This window comes from Muntiacus reevesi, chromosome 1, assembly GCF_963930625.1.
Source record: "Muntiacus reevesi chromosome 1, mMunRee1.1, whole genome shotgun sequence".
Lineage (NCBI taxonomy): Eukaryota > Metazoa > Chordata > Mammalia > Artiodactyla > Cervidae > Muntiacus > Muntiacus reevesi.
In genome coordinates this window covers 177747539-177765915 of record NC_089249.1, presented here as the reverse complement: position 1 = coordinate 177765915, position 18377 = coordinate 177747539, and the positions used below count along the sequence as shown (strand labels likewise).

At 65.0% G+C, this 18377-nt stretch overlaps 1 protein-coding gene and 1 long non-coding RNA gene across 3 annotated transcripts; one reads left to right on the top strand and one right to left on the bottom strand.

Moving 5' to 3' along the window:
• Positions 1–2237: 2237 nt before the first annotated feature.
• On the bottom strand, positions 2238–13165 carry CAPN10 (calpain 10). 2 transcript variants are annotated; one of them, XM_065917195.1, is made up of 12 exons: positions 12892–13165; positions 10613–10744; positions 9080–9276; positions 8163–8380; positions 7145–7286; positions 6637–6803; positions 6185–6405; positions 5454–5656; positions 5119–5374; positions 3517–3716; positions 2728–2773; positions 2238–2531 (listed from the first exon to the last, which is right to left on the bottom strand). In XM_065917195.1, the coding sequence occupies exons 1-12, from the start codon at positions 13015–13017 to the stop codon at positions 2502–2504; spliced, it is 1938 nt and encodes a 645-aa protein (XP_065773267.1). In that variant the 5' UTR covers positions 13018–13165; the 3' UTR covers positions 2238–2501. The 2 variants fall into 2 exon arrangements, with proteins under 2 accessions (XP_065773267.1, XP_065773266.1); XM_065917194.1 differs by lacking the exons at positions 2238–2531; positions 2728–2773; positions 3517–3716 and having other exon boundaries at positions 3825–5374.
• A 137-nt stretch (positions 13166–13302) lies between these two features.
• Positions 13303–17883, top strand: LOC136155456 (uncharacterized). Its single transcript, XR_010660827.1, has 2 exons — positions 13303–16667; positions 17072–17883. It is a non-coding gene; the product is annotated as an uncharacterized lncRNA (long non-coding RNA).
• Positions 17884–18377: the final 494 nt, after the last annotated feature.

Below are 18377 nucleotides of genomic sequence, written 5' to 3'. Positions count from 1 at the left end.
GGCCCAAGGGGAACCGAGGGGAACCGTGGGTCACCCCTTGGGCGCCTGGCGAAAAGCCGGCAGCGTTCCGCCCTCCTTCTGGGGTTCTGGCACCTTGCCCGGGGGTGAGGGGCTGATGGGTAGCATCTTCTTTTTCAGGCTTCTTTGGAAGGGGAGTGATCTGCAGGGCCCCTGCCTGAAGCCCCAGCTCTCTGTTCTCACTGAAGCCATCAGCCAAGCGGGGAAGGGAAGGAGGTGGTAAAAGGCAGAGCTGAGATGCAGTGGCTGGTTCAAGGGCGCCCCCAGAAGCCCCCCGATGGCTGGGGGGGGGGGAGCAAGCAGCCGGGGCTGGCCCGAGGGAGCAGTGTCTGGCCCACGGCTGGCTTGCAGTGAAATTGGTCATCTGTCTGGGGCTGTTGGGCAGGGGTGAGCCGGCCAACCGCAGAGGCCTCTGAGGCTGGGGGACCTGTGGGTCTGGAGAGATTTCCTGCCCCCCGCCCCTGCCCCCTCCCCAGCTGATCTCAGGACGAGTTCTTCTTCCAGGCGGCAGCAGCAGCTGCAAACAGCACACCCCGTGGAGGCTCAGAGAGAAGTTCCACCCCAGGGAAGCCCTCGGCCGAGGCCTAGGAACCAAGAGAAAACCCCATAGGCTTGGGGCTTAACCACAGATGCTGACACCTCCAACTCTGGGAGCTGGACGTCCGTGGTTGGGGGCCAGGCCAGGCTGGTTCCTGGCGGAGGCCCCGTCCAGGCTTGCAGGCGGGCTTCCGTGTGCCCACATGAAGCCCGGCTCTTTCTCCTGAGGATGCCTGAGGTCAACACCTTCCCAGAAGACCTGCGTTTAAGCCCCACGCGGGCCCCCGGGTGCAAACCTCAGCTCTCCTTCCCTTGTAAACATCCTGCACCCCAGACTTGTTTGTGTTGGCCTCTACGGCCTGAGAAGAGGCGATACCGTGGGGTTCGGAGCCAGGTCACCCGCTGGCCCTGGGGGCACCGAGACGGCGGCCCTGGCACAGGCGTGGTCTTGTCCTGTCCGGGCGCTGTTTGACCAGGTGGATCGGGGAGGGGCCGAGGGGGCAGTGGGTTTGAGATGCAGGAACAGGAGCAGCTCCAGGGGATGGGCCAGGGGTGAGGCCGCCGCTGGCCGCGAGGAGCAGCCCCAGAGCAGGGCGGGAGCTGGCCTGGGCCTGCTGACTGCAGAGGTGGTCGGGCCCCAGAGGAAGGCCGCCTCCCCCGGCGAGTGTGCAGGACAGACTCCCCACGTGCCGCCACCACCAGGCCCGCAGGCCCTCGCTCCGTGGCTGTGCTCAGGGAGGGGCGGGGAGGACCAGGCCCCAGGAACTCAGGCCCACAGCTGACACTGCCGACACACAGCGGCAGGACACAGCGAGCTGCTGACTGTGCACCCTTGCCAGGACCGCTCACGGGGGGCGATGGGATCACTTCCTGTTCTCCAAGCACGAAACTGGGACGGCCACATGCAGAAGTCCAACCCCTTCTCTGGGGTCGGAGCCCAGGCGGGAAGGCCGGGGTGAGACTGACGCCTCTGCCCTGCCCCCCAGATAACAAATCACAGACGGTACCTCGGAGAGGGTGGGAACGGGGACCCCGTCGAGGCGCTGAAGGTGTGGGGTGGTCCCCTCAGGGGCAGTGGTCCCACCCTATCTCCCCCTGACTCAGAGCCAGGGTTTCCGGGGACACCGCCTGCTCCCAAGGAGCTGCAGGCGAGTCAGGAGCGGGCAGGAAGACCTCCCGCCAGGACCAGAGGCCCTGCAGCCCCTCCCAGGAAATGACGTTGTAACTGGACAAGAAGCCCAGCTGGCCAGGCACCCGGATCACGCTGACAACACGGTGCAGACTCAGGGGACGCGTGGGGACAGGAGACACGCCAGGCCAAGGCCAGGGCCCCCCACTCCCAAGTGGTTAGGGGTTTAGGGGCCCGGGGTCGAGGCCTGCAGGGACACCCCCACCGAGTCACGAGCAGAGGACCTCCGACATGGCCACTGGGCACCTGGGGGCGCGTCCACACCTGAGCGCCACCGGCCGGGAGACCAGAAGACTGGAGGTGGTGGGGGACCTCGTGTGGATGGGCACCCCCCACCGCTGCCGCCCAAGACCTGTCGTGCGCCCGTCTTCTCACCTCCTCCCCTCACCAGCCCCGCCCCACCGGGCCCCAGTCACCCCCCGCATGTCAGCAGCCGGTGGGAGCCCCCACCTGCTCCTGCCAGTCACCCGAACCAGCCGGACGCTGCTCGATGCTCGCATTTATTATAAACATGGTCCTAAAAACGTTTCTAACAAATAGTTCAAACAGGATCTGTCTTGACGCGCTCATCTGCTGTACGGCCTGTCTCCAGGACAGCGGAGAGACCGCGTGGAGATTCCAGAGGCTCAGTCACGAGGACGTCGGTGCCCGCCTGGGCTCTTCCCGTGACTCCCGCTGGATCCCAGGACTGCTGCTCCTGGGACGCACACAGGCCGGCCGCCATGGGTCACTAGAGCCCGCATGCAGGGTCAGCCGCTCAGGCTTTCATCACCGCCATGAAGGAGGCCTGCAGGAGGAGGGGCGAGCGCTGGGAGATGCTGTCTCGGCTGGCAGGTGAAGACCACCCTCCTCGCCTGCCCCGGGGCCGTCTCCACCCCAGGAATCTCTGCCTGAGGCCCGTGGGGTGGCTGCAGGGAAGGGCTGGGAAGCAGCTAAGACCCCAGGGCACTGGGAGGGCCCTCCCCTGTGGGCCCCACACGCACCTCCTGGAGTGGCTGCCCCAGCATCTCCTGGCTGTGGATGGAGCGCCTGAGGGAGAGAACGTCACTGTCACCTGGGCTTCCCGCACCCTGGGGGCGGAGGCAGTGAGCTCCAGGCCCGTCACCCCAGGCCTCCTGCACCCCGGGGGAGGGGGCAGTGAGCTCCAGGCCCGTCACCCCGGTCTCCCCGCACCCCGGGGGAGGGGGCAATGAGCTCCAGGCCCGTCACCCCGGTCTCCCCGCACCCCGGGGGGCGGGGGGCAGTGAGCTCCAGGCCCGTCACCCCGGTCTCCCCGCACCCCGGGGGCGGAGGCAGTGAGCTCCAGGCCCGTCACCCCGGTCTCCCCGCACCCCGGGGGCGGGGGGCAGTGAGCTCCAGGCCCGTCACCCCGGTCTCCCCGCACCCCGGGGGCGGAGGCAGTGAGCTCCAGGCCCGTCACCCCGGTCTCCCCGCACCCCGGGGGCGGGGGGCAGTGAGCTCCAGGCCCGTCACCCTGGGCCTCCCGCACCCCGGGGGCGGGGGGCAGTGAGCTCCACGCCCGTCACCCCGGTCTCCCCACACCCCGGGAGCGGGGGCAGTGAGCTCCAGGCCCCTCACCGTGGGCCTCCAGCACCCCGGGGCGGGTGAGGCATGGGGGGCAGTGAGCTTCAGGGCCGTCAGCTCTCCTCCACAGGCCTCGTGCTCTGCGCGACAGGTGTGAGTCAGGATGTGTGGGTGACTGGGGGGAACCAGGGGCGGGGGTGCTGGGGACACACACATGTGCAGGGCATGCGCAGAGCCCCGGTGCCCACCTGTCGATTCTGGTCTCCACGGTCACTGTGAAGGCGCCCTCTGTGTCCGGCAGGTAGGTGGAGGGCACGATCTGGTAGGCACCGGGGGGCAGGTGGCAGAGCCGGCTCACCTCCTGGGCGTAGCAGTGTGGCACGCAGCTCAGCAGAGGCTCCTGCAGCAGCAGGGAGCACGCGTCCTGGCCCCTGCCGTCCACCGGAACCTGGGGGAGGCCGGGGCTCAGACGGGGGACCCGCCTGTGGGCGACCAAACCGGCTGCGGCCGCCAGGACTGCAAAGGCCAGTCCCTTCCTGCAGCCTCGACCTGGCTTCCTTCCTGGCGAGGCCGCCCTGGCTGGGGGCAACTGGCAGTCTGCCTGGCCCTCCTCACACGCCAGGCCCCTCACTGGACCCCACCACCCATGGGGCCCCGTGCCCGGGGACCTGCAGAAGCGCCGTGCCGGCCCCCCCAGGCGGACACCTCACTGTTCATGCGCTGGCCCTTCTCTCGCAGCCCCTGGGGACCCACCCCGGGTGGCCCGGGTGGAGCATGGTCACAGCATGGTGCCCACGGCTGTCGGGACCCCACGAGCACAGGGAAGAGCCGCCCCCACCCAGGCCCCACGACGGCACGGCTCTGGCCCACCTTCTGGACCACACCCTCCTCGGGACACCGGGCCCTGCCCAGCCCCATCCTCAAGTGGGGCCCCCAAAAGGGGTGGGGAGTTTGCAACTTCTGGCACTGCACCCCCCACCCCCAATCCAACCGCAGGTCTGCAAAGCACGTCCTGCCTGCATTTCAGAAGGGCGGACTGAAGCCGGGAATGCACTCTGGGTGGCGCTGTGACTCCCTGGCCTTCTCGCAGTCGCCTGCCACCCGACCCTCGGTGGCCACCAGGACCCAGGAGCAGTCTCTCCTCTGTGGGCCTCTGTGGGGCCCCGGCTCCAGCCGCATGGGGTTGGGGAAATGGCACTCTCTCCCGAGAGTGTCCCTTCTCTCCTGTCTGGGACTTGGCCTGCCTTGAGCTACTGGGCCCTGAGTGCCTCAGGGCCCCACTCTACGTCCCCTTTCTGATCTAGAAGCCCTCACCGGGTGGGTGGCGCATCCATCTGTCCTGCTGAGGCGGTGTGGGCCGCCCCCCTCCCTGTCCCCACAAGCCCAAGCCCCCACTGGTCTAGGCACTGGAGAGGGGCAGGGGATTCCCGTGGCTTCAGGGAGGCGCCTGCTCGACCCTGTGCCCACCGCGCCCTGTGGGGGCTCCTGGCTGGAGGCACCGTTTGAGGGCAGCTCAGGACTCGGGGGCGTCCCTGGGGGCTCCGCCTGCAATGCGGGAGACCTAGGTTCCATCCCTGGCTCGGGAAGATCCCCTGGAGAAGGGAAAGGTACCCACTCCAGTGTTCTGGCCTGGAGAATCCAGGTCGCAAAGAGCTGGTCACAACTGAGCCACTTTCACACCTCGCACAGGACCCAGGCGTCCAGCTGCTCTGAGCCCAGGTGAGCGGCCAGGGCTGCCTGAGCTGGCCGGTGACCCCGCGACCCCTGTGAGCTTCGGACTCTAGGACAGCGGGACAGGAGCCTCGCATGGGCTGGAGGACGCAGGCAGACCCCACCCGCCCGGTGCCTGCCTGGAAGACGTGGAAGCCGATGGGGAGGCACTGGCGCTCGCCGGAGTGCTGGCGCAGGGAAATGCGCACGCAGCGCGGGCCCGCGCCCTCCGGCACCGACAGGGGGAAGCGGGGGTTGCTGGGGTAGGAGGCGAAGTTGCGGCTGCCCCCCGCGGTCCGGCCGACTCTCCAGGAGCCCCGCAGCCGCACGGTCTCCCACTCGCCCGCCGGCGGGACCTCCCGGGGGGCGGGGCCCGGGGCGGCCGGCTGGACGGCGCTGCGGAGACAGGCAGGAGGCGCTGGTGAGCGAGCCGGGCCGCGGGGGCCGCCCGGCCACGCCCCTGCCCCGCCCTCACCTGAGCGCGACTCTCCCGGTGGAGAACACCCGGAGCAGGAACTGCCCCGGCACGTCCTTCAGGAAGGTGCTGGGCACGGCCAGGTAGAAGCCCGGGCCGAGCTCACAGCGCAGGTGCACCTCGCGATCATAGGCGTGGCACGCGGTGCCCGCCACCGGTGGCGCCGACAGGGCCCTGGGCAGGTTGACCCGCCGCTTCTCCACCTGCAGGGGAGGCCCCAGAGCGCCTGTCAGAGCCCGGAGGCCCCTGCTCCGCCCCCAACAGAGGCCTCCCCTTTGGAGCACCCAGGCCTTCGGGGCCTTCCCTGAGAACCTGCGCCTTGCCCTCAGCCCTGGAGTCAGCAGCTGCATCCCACGTGATACACAGATGCTGGTAAAGACACGTGGCTGACGCCACCTGGGCCTGCCAGGCTTGCCAGCGACGCTGTGGCCCAAGACACCGGGACCTCCCATCCGTGTTGGAGGGAAGGGGCTGAGGGAGCGGACACTGGCCGGGACCACCCCCTGGAGCCCTCACTGAGGCTCTGCTCACCGGAGGGGCCCCCAGCCGGCCCGCCAGGCTGCTTCCGTGCTGTTTGCCTTTGGCCAGAAGACATACCCAGGCTGGGGGGAGGGAGGCGAGTCCTGTGGACTCAGATCTGACGGGGTGGGGGTGGAAAGGGGACGCGGGGGGCTCCAGGGGCTCAGGCCTCCACGTCCCATGGGGTGGGGCGCCAGGCCCAGGCGGGCTACCTTCCAGAGGTGCAGGCCCACGGCCTGGTAGTCTCTGCCCGGGCGGCCGGCTGCGCGCACCCGGGGCCTCTGTAGGACACCCACGTACACCTCGCTGGGCTCGCAGACCCGCAGCCAGAACTTGGGGTTGCTGGGGAAGCCGCTGTTGTTCCGACAGCCTCCCGCCGACTGGCCCTTGACCCAGGCCCCGGGCAGCTCCTGAGTGTGGCATAGCACCTTTCCTGGGCAGGAATGCACCGCTCAGCCGTGGGGACGGGGTTCCCCTCACGCCCCCAGCCCCAACTTGGCGTCAGGAGCCCTACACCATGAGGACATCCCACCCGGCCACCTGTCCCCCTGGGCAGCAGGGATGGGACCAGCGCTCCGCCCTCGAGAGAAGCCGGGTGGTGAGAGGGGCGCCAGGTGGCCCGCCCCACTTCATAGGGTGGGCAGTCTGTCCGGGCCTCCCTCACCTGAGTGCAGGCTCTGCAGGTGGCCGGCCTCCGTGCTGGGGAAGCCGATGGTGACCTCGTCAAACTCCTGCAGAAACTCATCCTCCTCCACCCAGAACTCCCCATCCTGCAGCTGTGACAGCAGCTCCGCCTGGGCCGCCGGCTCCACCCGGCTCCACCCTTCGCCCCTGCAAGGAACCCCCTTCAACGGAGCGGAGGCCCAGGAGCAAGCGCCCACCTGCAGCCCAGGGGGCATCCTCCATCCGTGGGTGCCCTCAGGACAGGCCCTGCCCCTCAGCGTCGCTGGGGTCCCGGGGCCCAGCACGAAGCTGGCCTCCCAAGGCCGTCTGGGGCCCTGCACAGAGCAGGTGCCAAGTGGGCCTTGCCAGAGACCAAACACTGTCCTGACCACGGTCCAAGCCACAGGCAGCAGGCACGCACATGGTCGAGAGGGCTCTTGGCCATGGCGGCCCCCCTACCACCGCCCACCACCCGCAGACAGAGACCCAGAGCGCCCGCCCGCACTCACCCCTCCCTCCAGGGCCCCTGCCAGCACCGCCGGCCCCAGGGGTTCTGAATGCGCAGCAGCAGGATGCTCTGGCCTGCCCGATCCTGGAGCTCTCGCAGATCCGACACGATGAAAGCATGAAACTCGCCCAGCTCCCGGGTCCCTGGGGGAGGAACAGCCGCAAAGTCCACGCACCGAGTGGACACAGGCCCGCCTCCTTGCCTGGGACACACAGCCCACCAGCTGCACTGCCAGGGCACTGAATCCTGACCACGGTGGGCCAGTCAACTGGGGTGTGACCTGGTCCAGCGTGGGGCCACTGGGAGCGCCTGGCCTTGGATTTGGGCTCAGCTGCCACCAGGCCTGCAAAGCGTTGCCTTCTTTGGGCCTCGGTCCTCGCCCAGATGACACTTTGGACAAAAGTCCCGTTACAAAGATCATCTTAAATATGAAAGCAATGTGCAGAAAGATGCTCACTGCGACGTCGTCTCTAACAGCATGAGACTGGAAAGCCCTTAACTATCGGACACCGAGGGGTGGATTCAGAGAAACGTGGCAGGTACGGGGATAAAGCAGGACCCTGACAAAGTCCACGCAGCGCACAGAAAGCGACACACAACACAGACACACGCGCCTCACGGAGAAAGCCGAGAAAGGGCAGTAACGAGTCAGAGTAGTCACGTTTGGGTGACTTTGTCTTCCAACAGACTGGCTTCGTGAGCACGCATATCACTAATGTGGAAACCTAAGCGCTGGTTCTGCCCGGTCACTAGCCGGGCCAGAGATGCCACCACTCTGCGTTTGGGGACCCCAGTGCAGACACCCCTCTCGCCCTGGAGGCCAGTCCTGGTCAAGGGAAGGTGGGATACTGCCCTCCAGAGAAGGCCGCTCAGAAGGGAAGGTCACACCCGGGACACCAGCTCTGAGGACAAAGGTCCTCTCTCGACTCAGTCCCAACAGGACTCAAGTACAAAGCTCCGGCAGGAGGCAGCGAGTGCTTAGGCATGCCGCCCGCGAGGCCGCCGCCCGCTCCCCCTACCTGTCCTGGGGCCGAGCACCGAGCAGCTCAGCAGACAGCGGTCCTTCAAGCTGAGCAGCTGCCGGCAAGTCCTGCGTTCCGCGCCACGAGGCCTGCCCTGCTGGCCACTGGTTCCGGCCACGTCCTTCAGGTTCCACCTTTCGGCCAGGCCGCCAGTGAGGTCCACCAGGGCGTCTGCCACCTGCCCCGCCCACAGCTGTTCATAGGAGCCGTGGACCCTAGGGAGACAGCCAGGCGGTGTGAGGCCTGGCACTGGGCCCTCAGCCCTCCTGTCCCCCCATGGGCTGCCTCTGACCCACCTCGATCACCTCTCTTTCCACCCTGCCCTGTCCCCACCACGTCCAGGCACAAGCTCGCCTCCAGGCAGAAGGCCCACAACGGGCACCAGCAGGAGTGGGCACAGTGGCCGTGAGCACCCACCCCTCCGCCTCTCACGATCAAGGCCCTGGGCCCGATGTGAGGTTGATGGAGGGGCTCACTCCTGCCGTGAAGGTTCGCCTCCCGACCCAGCCTCCTTCAGCACGACCACCAGCGTCCAGGGAGGGCGTCCATGGTCTCAGGACCACAACAGACAAGTCTGACGCCTTGGACGCCTCACTCCTTTCCAGCCACCTGCAGAGAGGCTGCCTGTCCCCAGAGTGAGAACCAGGTGGACGGAGAGGCTTCTCTTGCTTGGGTTTGAGGAAAGAGAGAGGACAACACGCACCCTCTCTCTAGAGGCTATACCCCCATGCCTGACCATGACGTGAGGGCAGGAAGGGGGGCGCGGGCCGAGGGGACTGCAGCCCACGGGCCAAGCCTCAGCACTTCGGTCTCTGCACAGGCCAGCCCACCCTGGAGGCCCTCAGGGCCCACAAGGGCACTGCGGCCCAGGACCCCCGCCCGCCCGCCCAGCCTCTCCACGCCAGGCGGCGTACTTGGCGTAGACCTTCTCCAGTAAGGGGAGCCAGAACACATCCTCTCTCTGGCACCGGGAGAAGCAGAGTCTCCCTGCAAGACAAGGCAGACGGTCATCTATGGTCACCTCCACCCAGCGTCCAAACTGCCAGACTCGACAGGTGAAGGAGCCCCGGTACGTCTGGTCGAGCCAGTTCGGCTGTCCCGGAGGGAAGACCTAGCGTGCGTGGGAGGGGAGGCAAAAGGAGACAGTGAGAGAAGGCCCAGGTGGTATGTCCCGCGCCCTGGCCAGAGCGTGACTGTGCCAGATGCTGTACCCCTCGGCACGCGCCTGGCTGCCCGGCTCCTGTGAATGCCACTTGGGGGACAGAAGGTCACAGACCTTCCGGTGGAAGATGCCAGGGCTTCTCTGAGCGACCGGCGCCTCCAAGGCTCTAGCCAGCCATCAGGAGCGCGCGTCCCCAGGGAGCGCGGGCCCTGAATCCATGACAAGCGTGACTTCAGAGGCCTGCATGGTGGAGGCGGCACCTACCCCTGCTGGAGCCCGCGCACTCAGCTCCGCCAACACCCGGCTTGTGTTCACGGCTGGGGCCACAATTCTGGCCCAGGGCTGAGACAGGACGGGGTCTGCACCCACACGGCCCCGTTGGGTCCCGGCTCTGCCCTTGTCAGCTGGGACATGACCACAGTTTCAGCGCCTCGTTTGTAAGAGGGGGTCCAGGCCACCAAGGCCTGTGAGAATGAAAGCCGGCAACTGTGGTGGGCTTGGCCCAGCACCGGGGACGTGGGAGCCGCTGGGAAAGCGGTCAACACTGCTGTTTTCACCCGTCACGCTCAGCCAGGCCATGAGTGCTCCTGGGGAAGTCTCAACAGCTTCCTATTCCTGCGGGGTCCGCCTACATCTGAAACAGTTCTAACCACCTTTGCCAATTTACGGTGGTGGTTTAGGCGCTCAATCGTGTCTCCCTCTTGCAACCCCATGGCCTGTAGCCTGCCAGGCTCCTCTGTCCATGGGATTCTCTAGGCAAGAATACTGGAGTGGACTGGTATTTCCTTCTCCAATTTATATTCAAAACCTATAAGAAAAGAGAACCACCACCCCAACTAGCCAGAAAACTTACTCCAAACCCACACAGGATCCCTCAACCGACCCTCTCCTTCTTTGGGCCGGCATGTTTGTCTTGTTCTCCCAAATGCCTGCCTGGGACTTCCCTGGTGGTCGGGGGCTAAGACTTCGTGCTCCCAACGCAGGGGGCTTGGGTTTGATCCCTGGTCAAGGAACGAGATCCCACTTGCTGCAACTAAACCCAGTGCTTATCAAATTAAAACATATATATATGTGTGTGTGTGCGTATACATGTCACAAATACACGGCTGACCCAGGGCTTGGGAGCTGTTGGAGTAGGTGCAGTGGAAACCACCCGGCCCGTCCCTGATGGAGAGGGGGCCGCTGGGCCCAATGGCGGAGGCCCCCCGCCCAACCCCGCTTCCTTCCTACGCGGTCAGACAGGAAGAGAGAGGAGGAGCGGCGGCCGCGGGCGGCAGGCAGACACCTGGTCCAGGAGGCGGCGGCTCTTCTGCAGCGCGGCACACGCACACAGGAACCAACAGTCTCCCAGCAGCCCTTGCTTCACCTGCCCTTCCTGCGGGCTACCTGCAAACAGCCGGGGCGTGGCGCAGATTTCCTGAAATAAAGAAAGTCATCCGCAGTGACGCTGTGCTCGGGCTGGCCATGAAACCACGAGCAGAGGCCCTGTGTGACAGGGTCAGGGGAGGCGCTCTTCCGGTCACCCACGTCGCCCAAGAGGGCAAGGGAAACGGCTGGCCTCTTGCGGCCGGTACCCGTCAGCCCCTCCAGGTTGCACATCAGCCCGTCCAGCTTGGCTTCTGGGCTCCCTGTCTCCGCCCACCTTCCTTGATTGGCAAACCGCACCCCCCCCCCAACTCTGGACGAATCCCACCACCTCTGTGCAGCAGTGAAACGCTGGTCTAGAAAACGGTTTCCCTTTAAATTCACAAAGGCAGGTCTCAAGGGGGTCTTCCGTACTGCTTCCCTACAAGGCTCAGTTCTCCACACCCCAGATGAGTTGACCTTCCCCCTGCTCTCCTCAAAACACCCAGGTCCCTCTGAGCAGCGGCCCCGCCCGGGGCTCACCAGAAGCCCCCTGACCCGATCCCTGCTGCTCTCAGTGCCTGAGTCCATCCACGGCCCCCCTCCCCCAGCCCTGCAGGCAGGATCCCACCAGCACAGGCCTGGGAGAGGAGGCCCGCCGCCTCTGAGATACTGTTCCTGGGCACTGCTTCCCCTCCGGGCGCTTCACCGCCCATCTCCTCCGAGAGTTGCTCCCCCACTTCCTCCCTCCTGTTTCTTGCATCACCCCCATGCTTCCGAGCAGGTCCGCAGCCCCAAAGCCGCTTTGCATCAGTGTCACCTCTGTGTCGTCACCTCCCACGGGCATCCTCTGCGCGCCTCTTTCCTGACACAGCGGCATCAGAACGGCAGCGCCCCTGTGCCCAACAGCCCCCCTCCGGGCATCCGCGACCCCATGTGCTCCGGCTGTACTCTCCCCTCACTGCCTGCTGCTTCTCAGGTCTGCTTGTCAAGGCACCTGCGGTTCCTTAAGGCTCACTTCCAAGCTGTCTCTTCTTCTCTGCCCCTACTTTCTCCGAGATGCTCTCCCAGACTCCAGACAGTAAGCCATCTGTTCGGTCCCTGTTCCCAGGAGCATCATCTAGCCCCACTCCTCCTGAGCTCCTGGCTCTCACACCCACTTGCCTACCGTCAGCTCCGCTTGAACCTATGAGAGCAAAACCCAAGCCTACACTTCCAGCCCACCTCCCGTTTCTGCAGCACATCAACCAGGACCCCTATTCCCCCAGGTGCTCAGGCTAGAAATCTAGAAGTTCTTGATCCCCCCTTCATCCTCACCCTCTACTTCCAGGCGGTCACTGAGACCTATGAATCCTGCCTTGGACATCCCCCTTAATCACCCACGCCACAGCCCCAGCCTGAGGGCTGTCACACTAATGCGAGCCCCTGCCTCTTTCTCCAGGACCACTGCAATGGCCCCCTGCACTCTTGCTCACTGCACACCTGGCTTAAGAGTGAGCTTCTTAAAACATATATCCAACCGAATCACTCCTCTACTAAAAATACCCTAATGGCCTGCCATTGCACCTAGAGTCCACTGGCCCAGCCAATCAGGCTCTGCCCCTTGGCACCTCCGTGACAAACAGGCCCTCGGTGCTGTCCAAGGAAAGCTAGTTCTGGCTCTCTTCCGGGGCGGGTGCATGCCGAGGTCTCCAAGACGGCTGCGAGCGCTCGGGGAGAATAAGGTTGCCCCAGGGACAGCCTTATTCAGCGGATACGCCGTTTCTAAAGCTATCAGCACAGCATTGGGCGAGAGAGTGCCTCTAAACTGCCACCTTGAGATGTTTACACCTGAAAGGGCATGACGTTCACCACACCAGCGTGCAGAACAAAACGGCCGTGGCTTTGCAGGCTCAGCTGGGCCCTTCCAGGCGAGCGGGAAAAGCAGAGCAAGACCGCTTGTGGTCAGAAGAGCCCTGCAGACTAGAAGCCCTTCACAGCAGACCCAAGTTGGGCTGAGTTTGCCGTGTGCTGAAGCGCCACGCTCGCGGGGCCGTGAATCCCCTACAGAAGGGAGCGCTCTCAGGTGGGGGCTCTGAACTCAGGTCCGGCACACTCGGAGCGGGCTGTGGGGGTGGGCCGGGGAGCCTTCTCCTGGGGACAGCCGGAAGCCGGCCTGGAGACGCGGCGCGAGACCCCCGAGAGCCCCGCGCGCTCCCCCTCCGCCCCCGCCCGCCCCACCTGGGGCCGCCTCCAGGTGATCTCCTCCCGGAACTGGGCCAGCGGCGTGGAGAAGCTGGAGAAGAGCGAGGAGTCCGAGGCCGGGAAGGCGGCGTCGCGGAAGAGCTCCTTGGCCGGCGCCCGCATCTTGGGCACCCCGGGCGCCCATCTGCAGCCCGCGACCCGTGCCGAGCGCAGCCGAGCGGGCGCGCGGCCCCGGAGGGAAGGGCGAACCGGCCGCGCGCGGTCCCACTTGCCCGCGCCCCCTAGCCCGGCACAGCTCGGCCCCCCGACCCCCCGGCCCCCCGGCCCCCCAGCCCGGCGGCACCCACAGCGCCGGACGGCCCGGGTGCGCGCCCGCCCCGTCGCCCCGGTAACCGTCGTCCCAGCAACCAACCAGGCGCGGTGCTCCTGGTCACGTGGCATGATGGCCCCTCCCTCCGGGCGCGGAAGTCGCGTCACCGAGCCTTGAGGCCGTGTCGGTTGTGCCTCTCCTTCCAGGGCTGGGGGGCGGGGGGGCGCTTGGTGGTGTCTCAGCCGAGACTCACGTCTGGGAGGCCGGTGCCGGCGCCTCCTCGGACCGGTGTGGCTCGGGCCGGCGTGTGAGGACGGCCTCCTGAGGCTGAAGGGACCGGAGAGGCCGCCTTGGACGACGTCGAGCCGCGGACTACAGGTCCCAGCATGCCGCGCTGCCTCCCACAATGCACTTCTTCCGGCCCCGCCGCGGGGGTGTCTGGGAGCCAACGGGACGCACTCTGGAAGGCCGGCAGTGGGCAGTCCGCTGCCCGCCGCCGCTGCTGTGGCTGTGTGCTGGGGTCCGGGGAAGTGTGACAACCCCGGGACGGCCGTCCCAGGCCTGGGAGGCCGGCTACGGTTAGACGCCCTGGACCGTGAGTCGGCAGGCGATGAGGCTGGAGCTCAGTGCTGGTCCCCAGACGGCCGGCCATCTAGATGGTCCTAGCGTACTGGACAGTGATAGGCTGGGCTTGCGGTTGCAGCTCATGGCCGCTCAGCGTTGCGGGTTGGTGACGACGCCGACTTCGGGATCTGTTCGAGGAACCTGCCCTTCCCCCGGAAGGAGGGCAGGCAGCCACCCTGACGCTTGTTCTCCGGCTGCCTCTCCAGGCCTGCTTCGCTGCGGCTGGACCCTTCACAGAGGGCCGTGCGGGGGCAGGTGGGGAGGGCACAGTCCTCGAGGGCAGCTCTCTGCCACCACCTGGAGTTCAGATTTTGCGTCCCCAGGCCGTCCTTGCCCAGCCCCCACATACCCAGTGTGGTCAGATCAGATCCCCACAGGCCCTCCTGCGGATGAGGCGCCCAGCCTGACCCAAGCGCGCCGCCGACCTTGCTCCGGAGCCTCCAGTGTGAGGCTGTGACAGCTGCGGCTCCTCCCTCTGAGGCCCCTGTGGGCCTACATGAGAAGCAGCTGCTAGTGGTGCTGTGACCTGGGCTACCTTGACCCCACCAGGCCCCAGCTTCTTGGTTTGGGGGTCTGGGGTCCTCATCTCTGCTGAGGTTCTGGAACCTCAGCATCATCTGACATCTCCCCCCCCCCCCCCCCGCCCCTGCAAAGGTTACTTCATGACGATTTATCCTGCAGCACTGACTAATGGGAGTTTATGGCAGGCTGGACGCTGCACTGTTGCTGGAGGGAGTCCGGAATGGCCCAGGAGCTGCTTCATGTGGGTGTCCTAAAGGAGTAGGGGACGGATTTCGCTGCCCTGGGGTGTTGGGCAACTGGTCTGCTCCAGGTAGCACATAGGGGTGGTTAGCAGATGAGCTGGGGCCAGCCCAAGAACTGGACTCCAAGTGGGGGTGCCTCTGCTGGGCCTCTTAACCCCGGCTTGCAAGCTCTGGAGAGCAGGCGGTTTCCTGTGGGCACATCAGTGTCCAGGGCTGGGCTCACACCCAGAGAAGGGGCCAGGAGACAGTTGATTTGGAGCAGGGAGCAGCCCATGACCGTAGGGATAAGTTTGTGACCAGCACTGAGATGGCTGAAGGCAGCTCTCCTGTTGGCCTGCCTGGCACAGCTCCTCCTGGGCCACGCTTACCCCGTGAGCCCTTCAGGGTCCCATTCCCCATCCCTGGGTGCGGAGATGGCCCACTGGGCAATTAGTATTCTCTTCTCTCTCTTAGGCCCACCCCACCCACCCCTGTACTCCTGCCTTCTGCAGAGTGGAGCCTCTGGCCTGTGGGTAGAAGGAGGAGTTGGAAGCAGCCTGGACTGGGGAGATGAGGCACTATTTTGGGGGTGGCTGGTTCTTGACCCTAGTCTCCACAACCGCAGGCCCTGAGATGGGCCATTACTTAGTCTGACCTCAGGGTCCTCACTGAGGTGGGAATGCCAGCTCCACGTCATGGCGATGTTTGACAGGCACAAATGAGATAGCGGGAGGCCCCGTGGAGCTGGAAGGACCGGCCTTGGGCCTGTCAGGTGAGGAAGTTTTGCTGGACGCGCAGCAGAAGGACAGTGTTTGGGAAAAACGCCTCGAGGCGGACTTGGGTTAGACATGTTCTCAATTTCCCTGGTGCATCTGTATTGCAGGGCAGTTTCAGGCACGTCCCCGCCAGAGGCAGCCAGAGAATCTGCCCCAGTGTCCTGGGCCTGCGGGCGGCGGGGTGCCTGTCCCTCTGGGCAGGGCTTTCTGTCTGGGACTCTCCTCCTGAGGGGACAGGACAGGTGAGAGGTCCCCCACCTCAGAAAGGCCTGGGCCCACAGGACTAGCCTCCACCACGTCTACCGCAGCAGGGCCACAGGTCACCTAAGCAGGATCACTGGAGGCTGTGCCCCGCTGGGCGGGTGTCCGGGCTGTGCTCCGGGCCCGTCTGCAACTGCAAACCCCGTGGTGCAAGGGCCCAGGCTGGGCTGAGGCTTGTAAGAAACAACCCTGGGCCCAGGCCTGGAGGGCCAGTTGGCGGGGGTCATGGCCCTAGGCTGTGGGGAGCAGTCGTGAGCACCGGGGACATGGACTGCTCCCCGTGGGGTGGTGGTAGCTGGTGGGGGTTGGGGTTCTGGAAGCTTGAGTCTCTCCCCTGCCCATCTGGAGGGTCCAACTGAGGATCGGTCCCAGGAGGGCCAGAACAAAGGCCCCTGTGCCTCTCCTGTGGCCCCATCAGCTCACAGAGGTGAGGAGGGGTCCGTCCTGAGGGCTGGAGGGTCAGGCTCCTTTCACAGCGATGAGACGTGGAGTCTGCGTGGTCCTCACATACCTCAGCGGTAGGTGTCACTGTCCCGTCTTACGACGAGGAACCTGGACTTCACTGGGGGGAGGCGGCAGCCCAGGACCCCATAGCTGTAGGGGGGACAGAGCCAGTGTTCTGAGGCCAGGCAGGCCCAGGTCACTCTGCTCACTGAGAGGAATGGATGCTTGCGGGGTGGTGTTTTAGATCCACTTTGGGGTTTTCTAACCTCGTTACAAATAATAGATGTTCTTAGACGAGTTTCCGCCTGTTGCTCCACAATGGTCGTGTGTCCTTAAGTTTTATTACTAACACGATACAGATAATTTCCTTTGTTGACTTCCCTCCCCTGGGATGACCGTTTTTCCAAAGTTGGATGTTTTCTGCAGTGTGGGCGAGCCGTCACATTCACTTCAGGTCGTGGAGTCTGTGCCTCGCCGCTTGCTCATGCGTTTTTGAACAAGGGAAGTTTATCCAGGCCTGGCCGGTGGGCGGCCATCCTCTCAGCAGCCCGCCTGTGCCTGTCAGAGCCCCTCTCAGACGCTGGGCTGGCCCCGGGGGCAGCCTTGCCATTCCCTGCGATTGCCCTGCCTTGGCCTTCATCCTCCCAGTGTCTGGTCAGGGATTATTTAGAGAGAAAGTGGGGGAAAAAAACCTTAGCAGCTGACATCTGATTGCTCTTGGTGAAACAACAGCCCGTGTCAGGGAGCACACCCACCAGCTGGGTCAGGGAGGCTGCCCCAGGGTGAGGTGGCCTCAGGTGGCCGGGGGGCGATGGCTAAGGAAAGGAGGGTGGCGTCCCGGTGCATGCAGGACGGAGATGCCTCTCAGTTTGCGTGTCTCTGTGGGGGCAGGTCTGGGGCGAGTCCCACTTCTTTTCCTGCGTACTTTCCCTTCATGGGTCCGTTTGCTGATGCTAAGAATGCTCTTTGTCTGCTATTCCAGTCCGTGACCCATCTTCTTTGTGACTATTCTTCCTAGTTTTCATTTTTAAAGAATTGTCCCTTTAAAAAACTTCCAGGTCTTTGAGAGGTTCTTTGGCCCAAGTCCTGGTCATTTCACAAGTACCTGTTCCTGGTTTATTTCAACACCCCCTCCTCCATGCACGTGGCTGAGATGTTAACACTAAGTTGTTAAGTCCTCCTCTGGTTGCTGTGTTGGCTCTGCTTCCTTGGGGATCAGTTTGGTGAGTGTTGGCCCTGGTGCACGTGGTTTATACACTCCTGGGCGGGTACTCGATTGGGTGGGCCTTTTACATCTGACATTCCACCCGAGGCACCTGGCCTGAGGGGACTGCCACCAGGAAGGCCCAGTGAGACGGGGGAGGGCAGACGGTCTTCCAGGGCAAGGGTGGACCCCGAAGAGGAGGCCTGGCGAGGATGCCGTCCCTGGGCTCCGGGCTCCAGGCTGCGTGGGCCCTCCACACACCGGCCCACCTCCTGACCCCAGCAGGTGCCGTGCTCACGGCCACCCCCTGGGCTCCACTTCCCCGCCTGACTGCTCCCTTCTCTGCCCCCCAAATTCTGTCTCCCAACACCGTGCCCCCAGCCCCTATGGTGGTCATTACTACTGCTGGCAGAAACCCCCCACCTCCATGCGCCGGGTGGGAGTAGGCGTGTAGGGCCAGCGTGAATGCCATGGACAGACGTGGCACGGGGCCCCGGTGTGTCTGATTGCCGGCCCGAGCCCCCCCACGCCCCCCTTACCTCTGCCGAGGTGCTCTTCTCCATCTGCCAGTGGCCCTGAGGAGCCAGTGATGGGAAGCCCACCCCCCACCTGGCCTGAAGTGGGCACGGGCCACAAGCGGGAAGTAAACCTTCACTGCTTAAAACACTGGTGTCTTAAGAGTGTTTTTGCGTGTTGCTAAGGCACAGACGTCAGCCCCAGAAGGGACGAGCGGCCCTGTCAGGACACAGGCCTGCGGCGGGGTGGGGGTGGGGCGCTGGCGGGGCCCACCACTGGAGGCTGTGGTATGCAGCCTCGAAACATCTGGTAAGACTCAACTGTGATGACTCACGGGGCAAATGACGTCCAGAATAACTTGCAGGTCCGGTGGAAGGGGTTGGGAAACCTTGGCAGCGTGCGTTGGTCACAGGCTGTGTTTGGCAAGATACCACGTGGGAGAAGATGGGCTGAGAAAAACATTCCCGGGTTTGCACAGCGGGGGGTAAAAGGAATGGAGAAAGGCTGGAACGTCCCGAAGGGCAGGTCAGAGCCAGGACGGACTGCGGCGAGGATGCCGCTGAGGTGTGGGGGTCACCCCCGCGAGGCCGTGGGCTTTTTTCTGAGCCTCCCAGTGTCAGGCAGGGCCGTGCGGGGCAAAGCGT

Excerpts from the sequence above, each read along its gene's own strand:
- CAPN10 (XM_065917194.1), bottom strand. The coding sequence starts at position 13,017 with ATGCGGGCGCCGGCCAAGGAGCTCTTCCGCGACGCCGCCTTCCCGGCC. Across the intron at positions 9,277-10,612 it reads GCCGCCGCCTCCTGGACCAG|GTCTTCCCTCCGGGACAGCC; the intron begins GTGTCTGCCTGC and ends CACGCACGCTAG. Across the intron at positions 6,804-7,144 it reads CAGGGGCCCTGGAGGGAGGG|GGGCGAAGGGTGGAGCCGGG; the intron begins GTGAGTGCGGGC and ends GGTTCCTTGCAG.